This window comes from Vombatus ursinus, unplaced genomic scaffold, assembly GCF_900497805.2.
Source record: "Vombatus ursinus unplaced genomic scaffold, bare-nosed wombat genome assembly UNPS02014812.1, whole genome shotgun sequence".
In the NCBI taxonomy this organism is placed as follows: domain Eukaryota; kingdom Metazoa; phylum Chordata; class Mammalia; order Diprotodontia; family Vombatidae; genus Vombatus; species Vombatus ursinus.
In genome coordinates, this window is record NW_020954590.1 from 10456830 (window position 1) to 10476684 (window position 19855).

A 19855-nucleotide genomic window follows, 5' to 3' on the forward strand; every position below is an offset into this window, starting at 1 on the left:
ATTCCTATATCATACCATTCTGTTCTTCTTAAGCAGCGAGAACACATTAAAAGACTGACTGTATGAAGAGCATTTAAAAAGCACTTACTAGGTGCCAAGAACATTAGTGATATAAATTAAAAGTGTAATTTTTAGTAGTAATCCAATTTATAAATTAGTTAAAAGTCTGATAGGATTGGAGCAGCTAAGTGGTGTAGTAAATAGAGGACTGGGTCTGGAGTCAGGATGACTTAACTTCCTGATTTCAAATCTGACCTCAGACACTTACTAGCTGTGTGTCTCTGGGCAAATTACTTAACTCTGTTTACCTCAGTTTCCTCATCTGTAAAATGACCTGGAGAAGGAAATGGAAAACCACTTCAGTATCTCTGCCAAGAAAACCCTAAATGGGGTCCTGAAGAGTTGGACATGACTGAAAAACAACTGAACAATGAAAAAGGATAGCATGCTGGATTTTTAGGGGTAGGAGTTTGATAGACTTTTGAGTTCAATTCTTGGACATGTGAGTCTATAAGACCTAAAGAGGGCTGCACCCATTCCCCATTCAGTGTTTAAAATGCAGCAGTTCTGGCCATGAGTGCAAATGTTGCTAGCAACTGACCATTCTTCAGTTTGGAACAATGTGGTCTCTGACTCACTTGCAACTGGGCAAAGTATGTTAGCTGGGTATTATGGAGGCCACCCACAAAGACCCGCCATTAGCAGAGTGTATAACAATAACATCATAACTTATAAATGTATAATTTTATGAAGCATTATGTTCACAAAACCCTTTTTAAAAAGGTAGTGTATTATCATCACCTTTTACAAATGAGGAAAATCAGGTTCAGAAAGGTTGTGATCTCGCTCAGTGTCACACAAGAAACAAATGACAGAACATTCAAAATAAATCTCCAGATACTCTTTTTTTACAGGCCTAATAGGTGCTTTCCTTAAACTGAGAGTGAGGATGATGATAATACACATTATTACTGGTCAGAGTACTCTATTGGTCAGAGGAACAGCACTTTGGAGAATTTTCAAAAATGCTTTCACAAATGTAAATGATAATTTATTTTTTGTGATTCACCTCAACCTTAACTTTATAAATTAGACAATATTCTAATCCAGTCAGATCCATAAATATCCAACTACTTAGATGGTATATCTGAAAATGATCCTGCCATGAACTTGCATCTCAGGACATAGAAATCTACCTTTCAGAAATTGCATTTCACTGAAGAGACCACTGTCACAACATCCTTTCCCTCAAAGCTAGGGAACAGTAGGACCATATTCAATTTGCATGCAGGTGATGAACTTCAGAGGTTGTATTAAAGGATGAACCAGGGTGGATTAATTTCTTGTCTTTGATATTCATTAACTCTAGCTTCAGAAAAAAATACAAGGAGATGACACAATTATACCCAGAGTTTTAGAGTCAAAGCATCAGTTTTACAAACACAAGTTCACAACACCATAATAATTGATCAACAAGGGGTAAATCCCTACGATGAGAGGTAAAAACAAAACAAAACAAAAGACCAAAAAGCTTTTGGTGCAAAGAAAACCATGCTAATTTTAGAGTTTGGAAGAGTCAAGCCTGCTTGATAATAAATCCCTATTCTCCTGAGTTCAAATCCAGCCTTAGATATTTACTAGCTATGTGACCCTGGGCAAGTCACCTAACCCCATTTACCTTAACATTTAAAAATTTCTGTTTTATAATTTTCTAACTTTGTATAATGCTTCCTCTGATTCTTATACTTCTATCCAATGATCCCCTGCCAAACTAAGCCTATATTTATCACAACATTTATGGAAATCAAAATGTAATGGTTATTTTCTTTGAAAAGAACGATAGCTTTAGCACCACGTTTCTTTGTCAGTGTGGTACAGTGAAAAGATGGCAAGATTTGGGTCAGAGAATAAGGGTTCAAATCATAGTTGTACAATTGGTGTGCCCTGTCCCAAATATCTTCACTTCTCAGAGCCTTAGTTGTTCATCTGGAAAAAGAAGGGATTAGACTAGATGACTTTTAAAGTTCCTTCCAGCTCTAAATCTATAATCCTATATGACCTTTGGGTACTAGAAAACACAACATAAAGTGGGAAGATTTTTTTTTAGTTTTTGTTTGGAGGAACACCAGGATATAAACAAAGCTCCCATTAAAGGCAATGGACTAGGAGCCTAAAAAATAAGTAGCGTGCATCAGCCGAATATTTACCTCAGGCTGTTCAAAGATTTCTGGGTCATAGTGCAGGAGTGGTGGGTAAATGATGGTGGTATCTCCTTTTCGTAGATTGACTTCTCCATTTCCTAAATTTAGGGTGATATCCTCTTTATTACAACGTATATTGGAAGAAACTGAGGTCAGTCGTAAGGTCTCATTAATGATACTTTCTGTAGTAAGAAAAAATCAACAATAATTAGTTATTAAATCATGGATGTTTCTTAGAAAAACCACCTAGTTATCCATATACTGCTTGTCTAAAGGATCAATTAAAAAAGGAAAAAAAGATGTTTTCTTGCACATACCCACCAGGGACCAAAAGGGAAGTAATTCATGGAAGCAACCAGTGGGGAGTGGGAAGGCAGAAAGCAAGAGAATCTTTAGATGTAATGATCTCTTATATTTTCATACTTTGGTGTAACAGGGAGTAGTAGACCCAACATTGCCAGTTAGTTGAAAGAATCTTCCAAGCTCTAAGCACTGCTTCATTTGGAACAGTAGTCATTCAAGTTTCTGGGAGAAGCAATGCATCCATTCTAGTGAAAGGTTGTTCCAACTCTTTGAAAACTACTAATATTTTTCAAAGCTAGATTAGCTGTTAAAGAAGCATTGAGGCCTTTAATAGCATAAATTTCCTTATGTTAGTGGTAAATAAAGTGTGATTCAGTATTTGTTGGGAAAATACTTTAGGAGAAACCACATCCTTCTCAGGACCTAGGTAAAATAATCAGGCTCTATCATGTCCTGGAAGACTTCAGAAGCTGAATGTCCTTGCTTTCCCAGTGGCCTTCACCTTTTGCTCCTAGCACGACAGATTTTATGGCTAATTTCCGGCAATTTATCCTGGCAGTTTGAGGAGGAATTCCTTTGGGAATAATATGCATAATTTGCATAAATCATTCTGATAGCATGCATATCAGAATGTAGCTCCTGTCTAGGTCTGCATCTTTCTCTTCATAATCAAAATTGACTATTTTTCCTCCAGCATGTATGGGATGGGGGCTAGAATATAAAACCTGATTCCTTCTATTCATCAATGCAAAAACAGCTCCAAATAGTTTATTTCTCACAAAATGATAAGTGGCTGTGTTTATAGTTTGCAATAAAACATATGCACGCATGCAAACACAAATTCTCTCTTTGTGACCGATTAGCAAGGCTTTGTAGCCCACAGCACCCACAGGTTACATTATTAAAGATGGACACTTCACAGCAGAGCTGTGTCTGCATAAAAGATAACAAAGTTGGTTTCACTAAAAATTAAATCTGTGCCCAGCTTGCATAATAAAAAGGTGGGGGGAAGGCTTGAATGTTTTGTCACATGAGGTTTTTCCTTAAGCATGCATTTGTCTAAAGAAATGAGGCTGCGGTCAGCTCTGTGTGGCCATGGTAGAGATTCGATGTGACGTACAATGAGGTTGTACATATTCTTTTAGACTGCCTTTGTTACTATAATCAGGCAGAGCCAAATCCGCTTGTTGATGAGGAAGCCAGGAAAACACACACACACACACACACACACACACACACACACACACACACACACACACCCCAATTTTGGTTCCAGAACATGGCCTCAACTACACATAGCCATAAGGTACCTGACGCAATAGATATCAACTGGCAGCACTGGCAACCAAACTTTCCAGGGTACAAAAGGCAACGTTCAACCCCAATCGAAAGCTGTCAACTTCCTTGGAAAACCCTGTAAGGGGATAATACCATTTTAGCCTGTCGTTGGGAAATGGTAGCTGACATATGTTCCCCCAACAAGTCCAGTAAGGAGGGTGGAGGAAGAAGAAAAGCAAAAGAATCCTGGAGTGTCTCCTGTGAGATGGCAGGTTCACATTTAACAACCTGAATAACACAGTCGGAGCCTATTGGCTGACTTGCTCCCAGGAAGCATGACAGTTTGGGCCCACTGCGGTATCACAAATGACAACTGGGCAAGCATATCTTATGCAGAAGTTAATCACAATGATGGAGCACAAAGTGTGGCTTAGTGGTCAGATCGTAAATGACAAATCTGTCTCACCTTCCAGTACCAGTTATGTGTGGAAGGCGAGCTTGGCTCTTGCTCTGAGCAATCATGCTGATAATCATTAGATGACAAAAGTAATGAGTCACATTATGATCAACAAAGGAGAGTGGAGCTTATGTGGGTCTACGACATAACACACACACTCACACACACACACACACACACACACACACATATACACACACACACACATATTTCCTTTTCCAGGAAGCCCCTGTATATCTGTGGGGGGAAAGTGCTAAGTTGAAAGAATGACAAGTGCCCAATAAAAGCGGCATCTACTTGCAGTTGTCATAGCTGGGCAGACACCAGCCAGTGCTACTGACAGACCAGCTGGGCAGCTCAAGAGGACTTCTATTCGGCACCATGAGGAACAGTAAATTATCCAGCACAGTAAAGCAACATCTGTTTCTGTGCTAGTGCCGAACAAACAAGGCAATTTAAAACATACCAAGGGATAACCAAGCAGCAAATGAACATGACCCTCATTTTTCCCCCCTTCTTACACATGAGGTGCTAAACTTCCTTGTACAAGCTCCATATCACGGAGAAGCCAGGTTGCTTTTTGATAAGGTGTTGTCAGAGAGATTTTTTCTTTTTTTTTTTTTACAGATTTCCAAAATGTAAAGAGAAAGCTCGTAGTATTGTTATTCTTAGAATCCTCCTACTTCTATCTTCACTTCTTTTATACCAAAGCTAGCACTTAGTTCTCAATTCACTCTAAATTTTTTTTAAAAAAGAAACCCTGTTTCAATATACTTATAAATATTCAGTCTTTAAACCTAATTTGCTATACTTAGTTCGCATGCCTTCAAGCATTTGTCTTCCAATTTCCACTGAATAAATGCGTACTAATGAGAAATAGAGCAAGCTGCTGAGGCAAAACTGGGTGACTTGAGCCTGGCCTGCCACCAGCTTGTGATAGGCAGGGAAATTGAGTTAAAATGAAAAGTCTTGTCAGCTGAAATACAACATGGTAGCCAAACAACAAGCTGTCAATCATCCAGCCCAGACAAGGGACTGCAGGTAATAAAAGGTCATTGGGAACCATTAGTTCATTTGGCTTTCATATGAAAGTTGATTTTAATTAAACACAATCTCTATCTTTAAATGTTTTACCAAACTTATTGTGCATAATAGATTGCTAATATATACTAACATTTAGCAGGTAATGGGGTACTATAATTATTAGAGCAGATTATAGGAAAATTGCTATCAAGAATGCAAATATTTTGATCATTTACACTACGCACAGCAGGGTGCCAACAATAGCCATGATGATGATTACAGGGAGGTTGTCTGTGCTTTCAGATGAGCAAGACTGACCAGCACATCACAGAAAACAGACTTCTCTTTCAAGCCTTGACATCACCTTCAACATTCTGATTCTCCATTGCTGCTTTCATGCAGCCAGAAAATAGCTCTTTCATTCACTCTCTTTGTACCTAAAGCTGTTTTCTGAGCAGTTATATCTTCTAAGGCCCTTGGTGTTGTACTAGAGCAAGAGAACTTCCTTGGGTAACAGCACACAAAGGCAGAAAAATAAAAGGAATACTGTCAGATGGAGATACACATATCACTTTTACAGTGAAAACTTTCAAAAATTGGGCTGCAAAAACTGACAGATGATTTTGATTTACTGCAACTTGTGACACCCAAAAATATAGGCTAGGGTAAAATATAAATAATAACTCAGATTTCTATAGCAATCTAAGGATTTCAAAGCACTTTCCTTACAACAACCCTGTGTGGTATATAGCATAAATATTATTAGTCCCATTTTGCAGAGGATAAAACTGAGGCTTTGAGAGGCTCAGTGACTTGTTCAGTGTCACACAGCTGGTATGTGTCAGGGGTGGAATTCAGAGATTCAAACCCAGGCTTCTAGTTTCTAAGTTTAGCACTTCATCCACTTATGCCACATTATCTATGCATACTCAACTTTATTGTAAAATGGATATACTGTGACATGGCAATCTATTAATATTGATCATCTTAATGATTGGTATAGACTGTTATATAATCACTTCCACTATGAGTGCCAATGGATATAGACTATGTGGTTGAAGATGGTGTTAAGGATTGTAAAAAAAAAAAAAAAGGACTGTAAAAAAGGTGTAAAATCAGCTATATTGTCATCCTACTAGTTCTACCACACATGTAGACTTAGAAGACAGGAGTGAAGGGATGTGATTGTTGTTGTTGTTTGTCCTTCGTTCTTAAAGAGGACCATGACATCAGGGAGGGGATGCCATGCCACGTAAGTGAATTGGATTTAAGTGAGGTAGGGCTGTGCAAAGTCACCAGCCTCACTTTCTCCTCCAGAGTCATCTAGATCAGGATGACTGGAGATGGCCCTGGATGCAGTGGGAGACCTTGGCCTTTTTAAGCTACAGTCTTTAACAGGTCTCAGACTGAGGCAGTGCCAACCCATTCAGTGATTAAGCCTTAGTAAGAAATGAGACTCTTTAGTAAAAAAAAAAAATCAATTTTGGAGGGGAAGATCCTCAGGATTTCTGGCCAAAACAGAAATAATTGCTATTTACATTCACTCTGAGCCAGTCAGGGCCCAAACAATGACCAAGAGGGGTTTGGCCTGGGACCTACTGTTGGCCAATCAATGAGAGTCAGAGTGATTTGGGTTTAAGGTGAGGTCGTTAAAAAAAACAAAAAGGTTTCAGCATCAAAATTTACATTCCTTTGGGCAGAGTACCAGTAGGTAAAGGTACAATATTCTATGTGGACAGAGGAAAAGGAGAGGAGAGGAAAGGAAAGGAGAGAGCTGTGTTGCCCAACTGGCCAATTCCAGCTGGGTCTCCAAGGGGGCAGCTTCCAGATGTGAAAGCATTTCTAATTCATTGGACAAAAACATGTCTCCACTATATATCTTAAGTAGTGGGTGGCTTAAAGTATGAAACATGTTCTCTGCTATTGCTTTATGTGAATAGGTGAATAGAACAGTATGGAGCTTAAACAAATAATTTTTAAAAGTTTGTCCAATATTTGAATACTTTAGATGGATTTTAAATTTTGAATTTGCTTTGTAATTACCTAAAATAGACTTCATCCTGCATGAAGCATATGTCAGCTGGGTATTATGGAGGCCACCAGCAAGCATAGATATAACATTAGATTTACAGAAATATGGGACAATTAGCTATTCATTCCTTTATTCCTTCAGTAAGTGTTTATTGAGTGCCTGCTATATACAAGGCCTGAAGTTATACTATTATTTATGATCCCTGGACTCAAATGACTTATTTAAATACTCAAATGGATCTTTGATCTAATCAATCTAGGAGTTATATCTAATGCCAACTGCAACCCACCAATGCCTATGATCCCATGTGACTCTGGTCCTTGTCTTCTCAAAAGTGTACCGTGGGGATGCACTCAACATGCTGGAAGAACTTCCTTAACTTCTGATAAGTCTGTAGATATGCTTCTACCTCCTATGAAGGTAGGTCTTCCATATGCTCCTATTTGTGTTTGGAACTGTTCTGATCGCATCAAGCCCCAACACATTGCAAAATATTCTTCAAGAGATTTGTAATGACTCAAAGAAATTTGGCCTGCCCATCTTTATAGGAAATATCAAATGGATGAAGAATGCATATTGCCAAGATTTCTGGATTCATTAAGAACTGAGCTCAAATCTAGTCTTATACTCTTACAAACTGTGTGGCCTTAGACAAGTTACCTGACTTCTTTCTATGTGCTTCATTTTCCTCTTCTGTAAAATGAGGATAATTATAGGAGCTTCCTCCCAGGGTTGTTAGGACAATAAAATGAGATAAAGCATAAAGTTCTTTACCAACCTCAAAGTATTTCATAAATGTTAGATATTATTAACATGCATGTAGATAGACACCCTAAAGATCCTGTCTAATAGTGTGTGTGCGTGCGTGCGTGTATGTGTGCATACGTGTGTGTGAGCGCATGTGTGTGTGTGTGTGTTTGTGTGTGTGTGTGTGTGTGTGTGTGTGTATGACACACAATATAGATGGATACTGACTTGGGACCAGAGTTGAAAAGGAGGAGAGCACGTAAGATTGCTTTCAAAAAACTTCAAGCTCTCTTACTGACCTCAAGTTTCCCATGAAAGTAACAGCTCATCTTTCCAATACTTACTTTCTGTTGATGTTGATGTATGGCTGTGAGACAAGGATGAAAGTGCTTCTAAAAAACTAGAAATAAGTGTTACACAGTGAGCAATGGAAAGGAGTAGGGTGGACGTAAGAAGGCTGAAACCTGTACTCAATAAGGAACTCATAGGAAAAATAGAGAAAAAGATGCCATCAAGGAATTAGGAAGAAAAGATGGATTGGTCACGTGGTAAGAACAAGGAATGAGAAATGGATAACCAGAATGCTTCACTGGTACCCTCTAAATGTCACGAAAAAGAAAGGAAGACTTCTGGGAGGGTTGGGTAGATCCCCTAGAATAAAAATTTTGGAAGACACAGAGAAAAACGGCATTGGATAGCTAGGCAGGGAAGAGTTACAAACAACATCCCTAGGAAGAATGCCAGAAGCAATGTGATCACAGATATATTTGAACATTTGTGTAAGTTATAATAAACACTTGGGGGGGGGACAGGTCTTACTACTTTTGTAAAAGTTCAAACACAAATGCTTCTACTATGTGGTATCTGACAGCATTTTAGAAAGCACTACAATTCTCCTCACCTCTATACTGAGGTATTACACATTTTAAAGATTCATAATATACAGGGAACTTTGACATGAAATGGCTGTGTGATGCCAACTGGAATCCTGTCCTTAATACCACTAATGTATATGTGAATGATTTGTGCCATGAAAAACTCATACGTCCATAGTAATGGCACACAAAATTCAGTGCTTCTGAAGGTGGAGACAAAGGTCCAAGGCTTGATACATTCCAATTAATTCAATTAAACAACATTGTGCCTTAGTTTGGGATAGGCTCTGGTGATGCAAATTTAATTCAATTCAATCAAGCAAGTATTTATTAAGTGCCTACTATGTGACAACCACCAAACAAAGCTTCCTATTCTCAAGGAACTTATATCCTATTGGAAAGAAATTCTATTTAGATACCTCAATATAAAATATGTACAGAATAAATACAAAGCAATTTCAGGTGATGGGACAACATTAACAATGGGAAGAATCAGGAAAGGCCTCTTATAAAAGATAGTAATTGACCTGGACCTTAAGCTCATATTTTTAGGCTCCCTAGCATGTCCACAAATGATTTCTAAAAGATATATACATATATATGTGTATATATATGTATGTATAGATATATATACACACACATATATACATACATACTGTTTATAGTATATTTTATATACTATATAGTGTTTATAGTGTATTTTACATATATAATATACTATAACCATAGATGTACACATACAGTTAGAGTGTATATGTCTGTATGCTAAATGTTTATATGTATTTCCCTCTAAAAATTAAATAAACCTTTCTCTGGTATTATATGCAAAATATAGGGGGAAAAACACCACTTGTCTTCTGAACTACTTCTGGTAACAAATATAAAGCTTCTTTCACATTACCACGTCCATGATCTTAAGTCATGAACCAAGGGGCAAAATTCTAGAGGCAGGTACCTTCATGTTGTTGGTCCTATCTTTGCCTCTAAATCTGCCAAATGGCACTAAGTAGTAAGAAGCATTATTTATAGCTATAAACATGTTTTTCTTCTAACCTTCTTCATCACTCTGTCTCTGGCTTCTCTTGCTCCTTCTAACTCTTGAAATGAGACATTTCTCAAGTCTTTGTCCTTGACCTTTTCCTATTCCCTCTTTCAACAGAGGAAAGGGAGCTAGGTGGCTGGGCCTGGAGTCAGGAAGAACTGAGTCCAAATTTGACCTCAGACACTAACTTGCTGTGTGATTCTAGGCAAGTCCCCCAACCTCTTTCTACCTCAGACTGGTTAATTGAAAAAACGGAATCTCAATGGCACCAACCTCACAAGCTTATTATGAGGACCAAATGAGATACAATCTTGAAAGTACTTAGCATAGTAACAAGCCACAAATCAGCATTTAATATATGCTTATTCTCTTTCCTTTGGCCTTTCTTCCCTCAACAAACAATCTTCCTTAACTATCTCATTTACTTCCATGGCTTAAATTGTCATCTCTAAGTGAAGGTCTTGCCAAATCTATACTTTCAACTTGGACTTCTCCAGCTACCTGCTAGACATCACTACCTGTTAAGTCCCTCAAACACTTTATAATCTTTCCATCTTTACTCCCCCAAATGTTTCTTTTTTTAACTTTTCTATTTCTATTAATGATAGTATCATTCCTCCAGTTAATCCATGCTCAAACCTACAAATCATCAGTGATTTCTCCTTTGCACTAAATTAATTGCCAAGTTCTTTTAATTCCATCTATACTATGTGTCTTGAATCCATCCATTTCATTACCATCCATATTCAGGACCTCATTAACTGTTAACTAGCCTGTTTCAATAGCTTTCTTATTGGTCTCTAAGCCTCCTGTCATTCTCCACTCCAATCCATCTTACTTTCCCCCTTTCTTGAAATCATACCTGTGATTTCATTGATGAAGAAGTTCCCTGTAAGGAAACTCTCTCTATTAATAAAGACAGGCATCTGCTCTGCAACTTAAAATCTTAGAATTTCCTGAGGCACTGAGAGATTAACTGAGTTGTCCATGGTCACACTGTCAATATGTGCCTGAGGTAGGAACTACAGCCAACTCTTTACAACTTCAAAGCCAGCTTTCTATATAATATGACATAGTACTACTCATACCTTTAATATACCATAGTTAATCTTTCCAAAGAAGAGTTCTGATCACATAAATTCCCTATTGAAAATCCTTCAATGATTCTCCACTACTTGCCAAATAAAGCTTGTACATCTTAATTCGGTATTCAAAGACCTCAACAGTTTGGATATAACCTATTTTTCTAGTCTTATCTCCTATTACTCCTCTCCATATATATTTCTGGCCAAACTGGACTATTTAAACACATATAAATATTTTTCTGTCTTCACTGATTTGCTAACATTTTCTGGAATATTCTATTCCCCAATCTACTTGTAAGAATTCTTCCCATCATTTCAAGTCCAGTTTAGATGCTTTTCCCTTCATGACACCCTCATGAGACTGCCTTTTCCTCATATTGTCATCTCCTATCTCTTCTCTTTCAAATGGTATTAGCAAAGAGACTTGTTACCCCAACTTTCTCACTACTCCACTCACTGTCTAATTCCTTGCTACCTGGATTTCAAACCCATATTTCAACTGAACCCACTTTCACCAAGGTTAAATTAGCCATTAAATTCAATGGTCTTTTCTCTCTCTCACTCTCATTAACCTATCTGCAGCTTTTGAGTCTGGGTATTCTTTTCTTCCTTGGCATTCCATGGCATTATTCTTTCCTGGTCCTTGCCTCCTTTGTTGTACCATCATCGACTTTCTTGGCTTGATTATTCCCTAAAGTTCTCTTTTGAGCTCCTTCTCTTCTCTCTCTACCCTTGCTACTTTGAAGATGTCCTTAGCTTCCATAGGTTCAATGAACATTTCTATGCAGATGATTCCCAAATGCATATATCCACTCCTAATGTCTCACTTGGGCAGCTGGATGGAGTGGTAGATAAAGCCCTAGAACTGGAGTCAGGAAGACCTGAGTTCAAATCCAGCCTCTGATACTAGCTGTGCGATCCTTGGCAAGTCACTTAATCCTGTTTTCCTCAGTTTCCTCATCTATAAAATGAGTTGAAAAAGGAATTGGGAAACCACTCCAGTTTCTTTGCCAAGAAAACCTCAAATGGGGTCATGAAGAGTTGGACATGACTGAAATGACTGAACAACAAACAATAACCTCTTTCTTATGAGCTCCAACTGTGCACCATCACCTTCATTGCCAGATATTTCCTTCTAGATGTTTCATAGCTTCTCAAATTCAATATGTTCAAAACAGAATTTGTTTCCCCTCTAAAACTGCCTTCTTTCCAACATACCAAAACTTATGGGATGCAGCAAAAGCAGTTCTTAGGGGAAGTTTTATATCTCTAAATGCTTACATAAATAAAATAGAAAAAGAGGAGATCAATGAATTGGGCATACAACTAAAAAAAAACTAGAAAAAGAACAAATTAAAAATCCTCAATTAAACACCAAGTTAGAAATATTGAAAACCAAAGGAAAAATTAATAAAATTGAAATTAAGAAAACTATTGAACTAATAAATAAAACTAAGAGCTGGTTTTATGAAAAAACCAATAAAATAGACAAACTTTTGGTTTATTTAATTAAAAAAAAGAAAGAAGAAAACCAAATTACTAGTATCAAGAATGAAAAGGGTGAATCCACCAACAAGGAAGAGGAAATTAAAACAATAATTGGTAACTATTTTGCCCAACTGTATGCCAATAAATTTGACAATCTTAGTGAAATGGATACATATTTACAGAAATATAAATTGTCCAGATTAATAGAAGAGGAAGTAAGTATTTTACTTATTTAAGTATTTTACTTCAACAACCCCATCTCAGAAAAAAAAAATTGAACAAGCTATTGATGAACTCCCTAGGAAAAAATCTTCAAGGCCAGATGCATTTACATGTGAATTCTATCAAACATTTAAAGAACAGTTAATAGTATATAGATTATTTGGGAAAATAGGTGAAGAAGGAGTCTTACCAAATTCTTTTTATAATGCTGATACCTAAACCAGGAAGAGTCAAAAGAGAGAAGGAAAATTATAGACCAATTTCTCTAATGAATGTAGATGCAAAAATTTTAAATAAAATATTAGCAAATAGATTACAGCAATTTATCACAAGAATAATACACTATGACCAGGTGGGATTTATGACAAGGAATGCAGGGCTGGTTCAATATTAGGAAAACTATCAGTATAATTGATAATATCAACACCAAAACTAACAGAAACAACATGATCATCTCAATAGATGCAGAAAAGCTTTTGACAAAATATAACACCCATTCCTATTGAAAACACTAGAGAGCATAGGAATGAGTAGAGTCTTCCTTAAAATAATCTACCTAAAACCTTCAGTAAGTATCATAAGTAATGGGGACAAGCTACAAGCATTTCCAATAAGATTGGGAGTGAAACAAGGATGTCCATTATCACCACTGTTGTTCAATATCGTACAGGAAACGTTAGCTTTAGCAATAAGAGAAGAAAAGGAAATTGAAGATATTAGAATAGGCAAAGAAGAAACAAAGCTATCACTCTTTGCAGATGACATGATGATATACTTAGAGAATCCTAGAGAATCAAGTAAAAAACTACGTGAAATAATAAACAACTTTAGCAAAGTTGCAGGCTATAAAATAAACCCACATTAATCATTGGCATTTCTATATATTACCAACAAAGCCCAACAACAAAATATACAAAGAGAAATTCCATTTAAACTTACTATAGACATTATAAAATATTTACGAGTCTACCTCCCAAAACAAACCCAGGAACTATATGAACACAATTACAAAACACTTTCACACAAAGTCAGATCTAAATAATTGGGAAAACATCAGTTGCTCCGGGGTAGGCCGAGCTAATATAATAAAAATGACAATTCTACTTAAGCTAATTTACTTATTCAGTGCCATACCAATCAAACTACCAAAAGTTATTTTATAAAGTTAGAAAAAATAATAACAAGATTCATTTGGAAGAGCAAAAGATCCAGAATATCAAGGGAACTAATGAAAAGAAAAGCAGGGGAAGTTGGCCTAGCCATTCCAGATCTTAAATTGTATTATAAAGCAACAATCATCAAAACTGCTTGGTACTGGCTAAGCAACAGAGTGGTGGATCAATGGAATAGGTTAAGTATGCAAAACATAGTAGTCAATGACTGTAACAATCTATTATTTGATAAACTCAAAGACCCCAGCTTCTGGGATAAGAACCCATTCTTTGAAAAAAAAACTGCTGGGAAAACTGGAAAAGAGTATGGCAGGAACTAGATATTGATCAAAATCTCACACCATATACCAAAATAGAGTCAAAATGGGTGCATGATTTAGATATAAAGGCTGATACTGTAAGCAAACTGGGAGAGCAAGGAATAGTTTACCTATCAGATTAATGGAAAACAGAAGAATTCATGACCAAAGAGGAGATAGAGAACATTACAAAAAGCAAAATGGATAACTTTGATTACATTAAATTGAAAAGGTTTTGCACAAACAAAGCCAATGCAACTAAGATTAGATGGAAGGTTGAAAATTGGGAAAGAATTTTTACAATCAGTCTCTCTGATAAGGGCCTCGTTTCTAAAATATATAGAGAATTAAGTCAAATTTATTAAAATACAAGTCATTCCCCAATTGATAAATGGTCAAAGGATATGAACAGGCAGGTCTCAGATGAAGAAATTAAAGCCATCTATAGTCATATGAAAAAATGCTCTAAATCACTATTGGTTAGAGAAATTCAAATCAAAACAACTCTGAGGTACCACATCACACCTATCAGATTGGCCAAGATGATGAAACAAGAAAATGATAAATGTTGGAGAAGATGTGGGAAAATTGGAACACTAATGCATTGTTGGTGGAGGTGTGAAATGATCCAACCATTTTGGAGAGCAATTTGAAACTATGCTCAAAGGGCTATAAAAATGTGATACCCTTTGACCCAGCAATAGCACTTCCAGGGCTATATATCAAAGAGATCATGCAAATGGGAAAAGAACCCACATGTACAAAAATATTTATAGCAGCTCTTTTTGTGGTGGCAAAGAATTGGAAATTGAGAAGATGCTCATCAATTGCGGAATGGCTAAACAAGTTGTGGTATATGAATGTAATGGAATACTATTGTGGTATAAGAAATGATGAACAGGCTGACTTCAGAAAAATCTGGAAAGACTTGTATGGTCTGATGCTCAGTGAAGTGAGCAGAACCAAGAGAACGTTGTACACAATAACAGTGACATTGTGTGATGACCAATATTGATAAACTTAACCCTTCCCAGCAATACAAGGATCAAAGACATCTCCAAAGGCCTCATGATGGAAAATGCACATCCAAAGAAAGAACTATGGAGTTTGAATGCAAATTGAAGCATGCTATTTGCTATTTTTTCCCTTCTGTTGAGTTTTGTTTCCTCTTTCTGATGGCTCCTCCTATTGGTTCAAATTCTTACTTACAACATCACTAATATGAAAATTTGTTTACTAGGAATGTATATATATAGCATATATCAGATTGTGTGCTGTCTTGGGGACAGGAAGGGGGAGAAGAATTTTAAACTCAAAAGCATATGGAAGTGATTGTTGATAAACCAAAATAAATTACTTTTAAAAAAAAATAAAATTGCTCTCTTTCAAACTTTCCTTTTGCTACTGAAGGAATTTTCCTGCCACCCCCCAGTCACCCAGATTTGTAAACTTGAAGTCATATTTGACTTTTTTTTTCTATACTCTCTCTTTCAACCAAACCTCAATCTGAATGGTTTTCAAGTCTTGGTGGCTCTACCTCCACAAGAACGCTCACATCTTTCACTAACAACCATCCCCCTGGTTCAGAGTATCATTATTTCTTGCCTGGACTAACAGAATAGTTGTTTCTATTCTTTCCTCACTCCAATCCATCCTTTACAGAGATGCCAAAAGAATTTTCCAAAGACATGGGCTCAAAAATCATTGACTTCACATTACCTAGAGGATAAAATTAAAAGCTCCTTAATCTGAGCTATAAGGCCCTGAAAAATTTGGGTACCAAGGCAAGTCAATAACGGCAGTCCTTCATTAAACACCTACTTTGTGCCAGGCACTTGCTAAGGAAGGAGAGAGAAAAAGAACGGCAAAAAAATGGCTACTTGCTCTCAAGTAACTCATAGTCTAATGGAAGAGAAAATATAAAAATTACTATGCACAAAAACAAAACTCTCTCTTTCTCTCTCTGTCTATTTTCCCAGTTTTATTTCATATTACTCCCCTTCAGACACTATATTCTTCGCAAATTGGATGACTAGACATTCTCTGTTTTTGCACATTCACAGAAGTTATTCCTCATGCCTGGAAGAAATGCCATCTTTATCTGTGCCCGTCTGAACCCTAATGGGAAACATAGGACTTGGCCTCAATCCCTAAAGTGACTAAAGGCTAAAAGGTCTAAAGGATTACTAAATTGACTTCAAAATTTCTGCTTTTGCCTTTTTATTGTTGTTATTTAAACAATCTCAGTTGTAATGACTATTTGCTTAAGTTTTATTCTAACCTGGATGACAAAAGAAAGCGGAAATATTTTATTCTAGAAGATATTACTCAACCAGACAATTTCAGTAGGGAAAGCATGGAAGACAACCATTTCCTCCCCTTTTCATATGTTGGGAACTGGTTAATGAGTAGGAGTGAATTTATAAAATGGTTGTCCCTACTGCATATAAGGAAGAAAACATCTAAACAAATGGAGTTCCTCTTCCTGGATATATTCAAGTGGTGGTTGGATGAATACTTTTCAGGAATGCTATAGAAGGGTTCCTGGTAAGGGATAGATGGACTGAACCCATGGTTCTCTGCCGTATCTTTCATTTCTACTACCCATCTTTTCAACATCTACTAAACAGGTATGCCCCCCCTTTTTTCAGAAAAGAATTAAGATGAAAACCTCATGCCACATTAAAATAAGCCTATGAAGGGATGGAAACAACATATAATCATTGGCAACTTCAGCTACAATTTCAAACAACCACACAAATCTCTTCAATCAACCATTTCATTTATGATTTTAATATTAGTATTGAATTGTTTTGAATTTTTGTGGATCATGAATTGGAAATATTTTTACGATACTTCCTTAAGAATTACAAATTCTAAGCTGCATAGAACATATATCTTTAAGACTAAAAGTATCAATACTATGTTACAGAATAAGAAATGCATTTTGTATACAAATTGATCTTCTAAAATATTTTCTTTTTAAATGAAAAAAACTTATGTACCTTTCTTGTCAATAAAGTTTAGTGCTCTTTGGAATGTATTAACACTCCACCAGATGCTCAGAATCAAACAACTTAATAGGCATAAACTTTTCTCAAATAATTGCAAAGCTCCAATTTAGCTTTTTTGCATACCTTGCATAGTTAATTACCTAGGCCTTAATGTTTACATGCAATGAGAGTATCTACAGCTATAAACTACATAATTCATAATTGATGTAAATGGGTGTTATTATGTCAATTAAGCAGCTGTGTCCTCCACCTCTCAGTAAACAGAAATGAGTGATAAACAGAGTTTGGAGAGAGATACCTTTTTTCTTCATAACAGATAAATATAAATTACCTAGGTAGACCAAGCCGTCCAATTGTTCTCTGGTGAACAGGATGTTAAAATCAGGTTCTTTCTTTTGACCTGTTGACTGTAGCAAATAGTCAATTTCATCACGCAACACTGCAACAGCTTCTGGGTGCTGCAGAAGATAATACACTGTCCAGAATGAAGCTGGAATCGTGTTTGACACAGAGGCCCACAGAAAGGCAAAATGATGTGCTGGGAGAAAATAAGTGAAAAGGAAGATTAATAGCGTTTATTACACTGATTAGATTTGCAGTGTGCTAATTAAAAGATGTTAGGACACAGACCCAGCCAAGGATCAGTGAATGCTAATGAGGACCAATAGGCTTCTGAAGTCTAATTTTCTGCTTAATGAGAATAGTTTAAATTGTAATGTTGGAGGGGGGGTGTAAAGGGGAAAGGAAAGGAAAGGGTAAAGGGAGTAAATGCAGCTCAGTTATAATCTTTCTCATTATCACCGTTAAGTATCTTGTTTTACCACCTCAGCAAAAAAAAAAAAAAATCAATTATCATAGACGGTTGTTTCAGAGTGAAACATTTTATCATTAGCCAATTAGAAAGAGTATAAAAATTTCAAGGTCACCTTTTGTCTTTTAATTTCAAAGGTCTATAGTAAATTATTTTATTTTGACAAGTAATCACTCACAAGTTTCTTACCTCCTCTTTCATAATCCTGAAACTCTGTAAATTTCTCAAGAAGAATTTGTCTAACTCTGACAACTTCTGATATTTCTTGCATTTTGGAGATGCGCTCTGATGAAAAATATTGTATTAACTTTTTCTGAATATTCCTGATAGCTCGTAGTGACAAGGTTGGTAGAGGTGACAAAAGGCTCAAGAATTTGTTATCAAACTTGACAAAGTCTTCCATTAATTCATGGATAACTTCACCTGAATTTGTGCCAGGATCCTTCCCATAGAGGGTTAAATACGTGGCTTCAAATATTATTGATGTACAAAATTTGTATAATTGATTTATTTCTCCATTTTTGGCTTGTAAAAGTTGCTCTTTCATGATACGCTGCAGATTCTGCATTAGATTATAACTAGACGAGTCTAAAAAATCACTTTGCAGATATTTATAGGATCCTTTTATTGTTTTCATCATGTATGGTGTTCCCTTTGGGAGTAAGAAAAGTTTTCTTCCTATTTCATTTCCAAATTTGGAAAAATTAAATTGTTTGCTGTTTTTTAACACCAATGGATATTGAAATGGATCCAGTACAAAGGTAAAGTAGTTTCCTGAAAGAAAAAAAAACAGATAATTTCATGAGAATACTTGAAGGTAGCAACAGAGTTATATTAAAGGAAACTTGAAATTTTAGGTTAGTTTTTATTGGAACTAGAAAGAATTCAGTATCATAAAAATGAAAACATGAATTTATTAACAATAAACTTCAAAGTTTTCTTTAAAAATAAAAGTAATGGAAATTATTTAAGGAAAATATCCTACAGTCAAATAGAAACAGAAAGAATGGTTTAGGGTAAGAATTTGATCATTGCTCAAAAAAAATTTGATATGTGGAATAATGCCATTCATTTTTCCCTCTACGATTAGTCCTTCTCCCTTAAACTTCTCTTTATTCCTTTTATTTAAATTGCTGAGAAAGCAATATGGTGAAGTGTAAAAAGTAACCTAACAGGCCTGAGACTCAGGAACACCTTGATTCAAATTTCTGCCCCTGACACATATTGACTGTGTGATCCTGAGTAAATCACCCAACTTCTAAATGTCCCAGCCAATTTCCTTAAACTATAAACTGCAGAACAGCTTCAGATTTGCACTTACTAAAAGGAGCTCTTTGTTCTAGTGAAATCATAGGCCTGGTTAAAAAAAATTAATAACAGCTTGAATTTCTATTGCATGGTGAGTTTTGCAAAAACTTCACAAACATCACCTCATTTTATCCTTACAACAACCCCAGTGGGTAGGTGCCACTTATTGCCATTTTAGTGTTGTGTAAACTGAGACAAACAGAGGTTAAGTGACTTGTCCAGGGTCACACAGCTTTTAAGTGTCTGAAGCCAGATCTGAACTCATGTCTCCACTGTACCTCTGACTATTCTGTTGAACAACTGATGAAGATGAGGACACATAGTTAAAATATCGAATCTTAGTTGAGACAACTACTTTGAAAGACAAAACAGAATAGTTTTTTGGTTTTTTTTTTTTAGAAAAGAATACTTTATTTTCTCCTTCTGTGCTGATGATAGAATTCTGACAATCATCCACATAAAAGAACCATAGTAAGTTGGAAGGGATTTAAAATATCT

At 36.2% G+C, this 19855-nt stretch overlaps 1 protein-coding gene across 1 annotated transcript in view; it reads right to left on the reverse strand.

The window, feature by feature from the left end:
• Positions 1 to 19855, reverse strand: part of LOC114054111 (25-hydroxycholesterol 7-alpha-hydroxylase-like) — a 260480-nt gene that overhangs the window by 11647 nt on the left and 228978 nt on the right. The window contains exons 3-5 of the mRNA XM_027877230.1: positions 18239 to 18823; positions 17570 to 17776; positions 2208 to 2383 (exon numbers count right to left, since the gene is read on the reverse strand). Of these exons, the coding sequence (XP_027733031.1) occupies positions 2208 to 2383; positions 17570 to 17776; positions 18239 to 18823 (968 nt within the window). The remainder of the gene's footprint in view (positions 1 to 2207; positions 2384 to 17569; positions 17777 to 18238; positions 18824 to 19855) is intronic.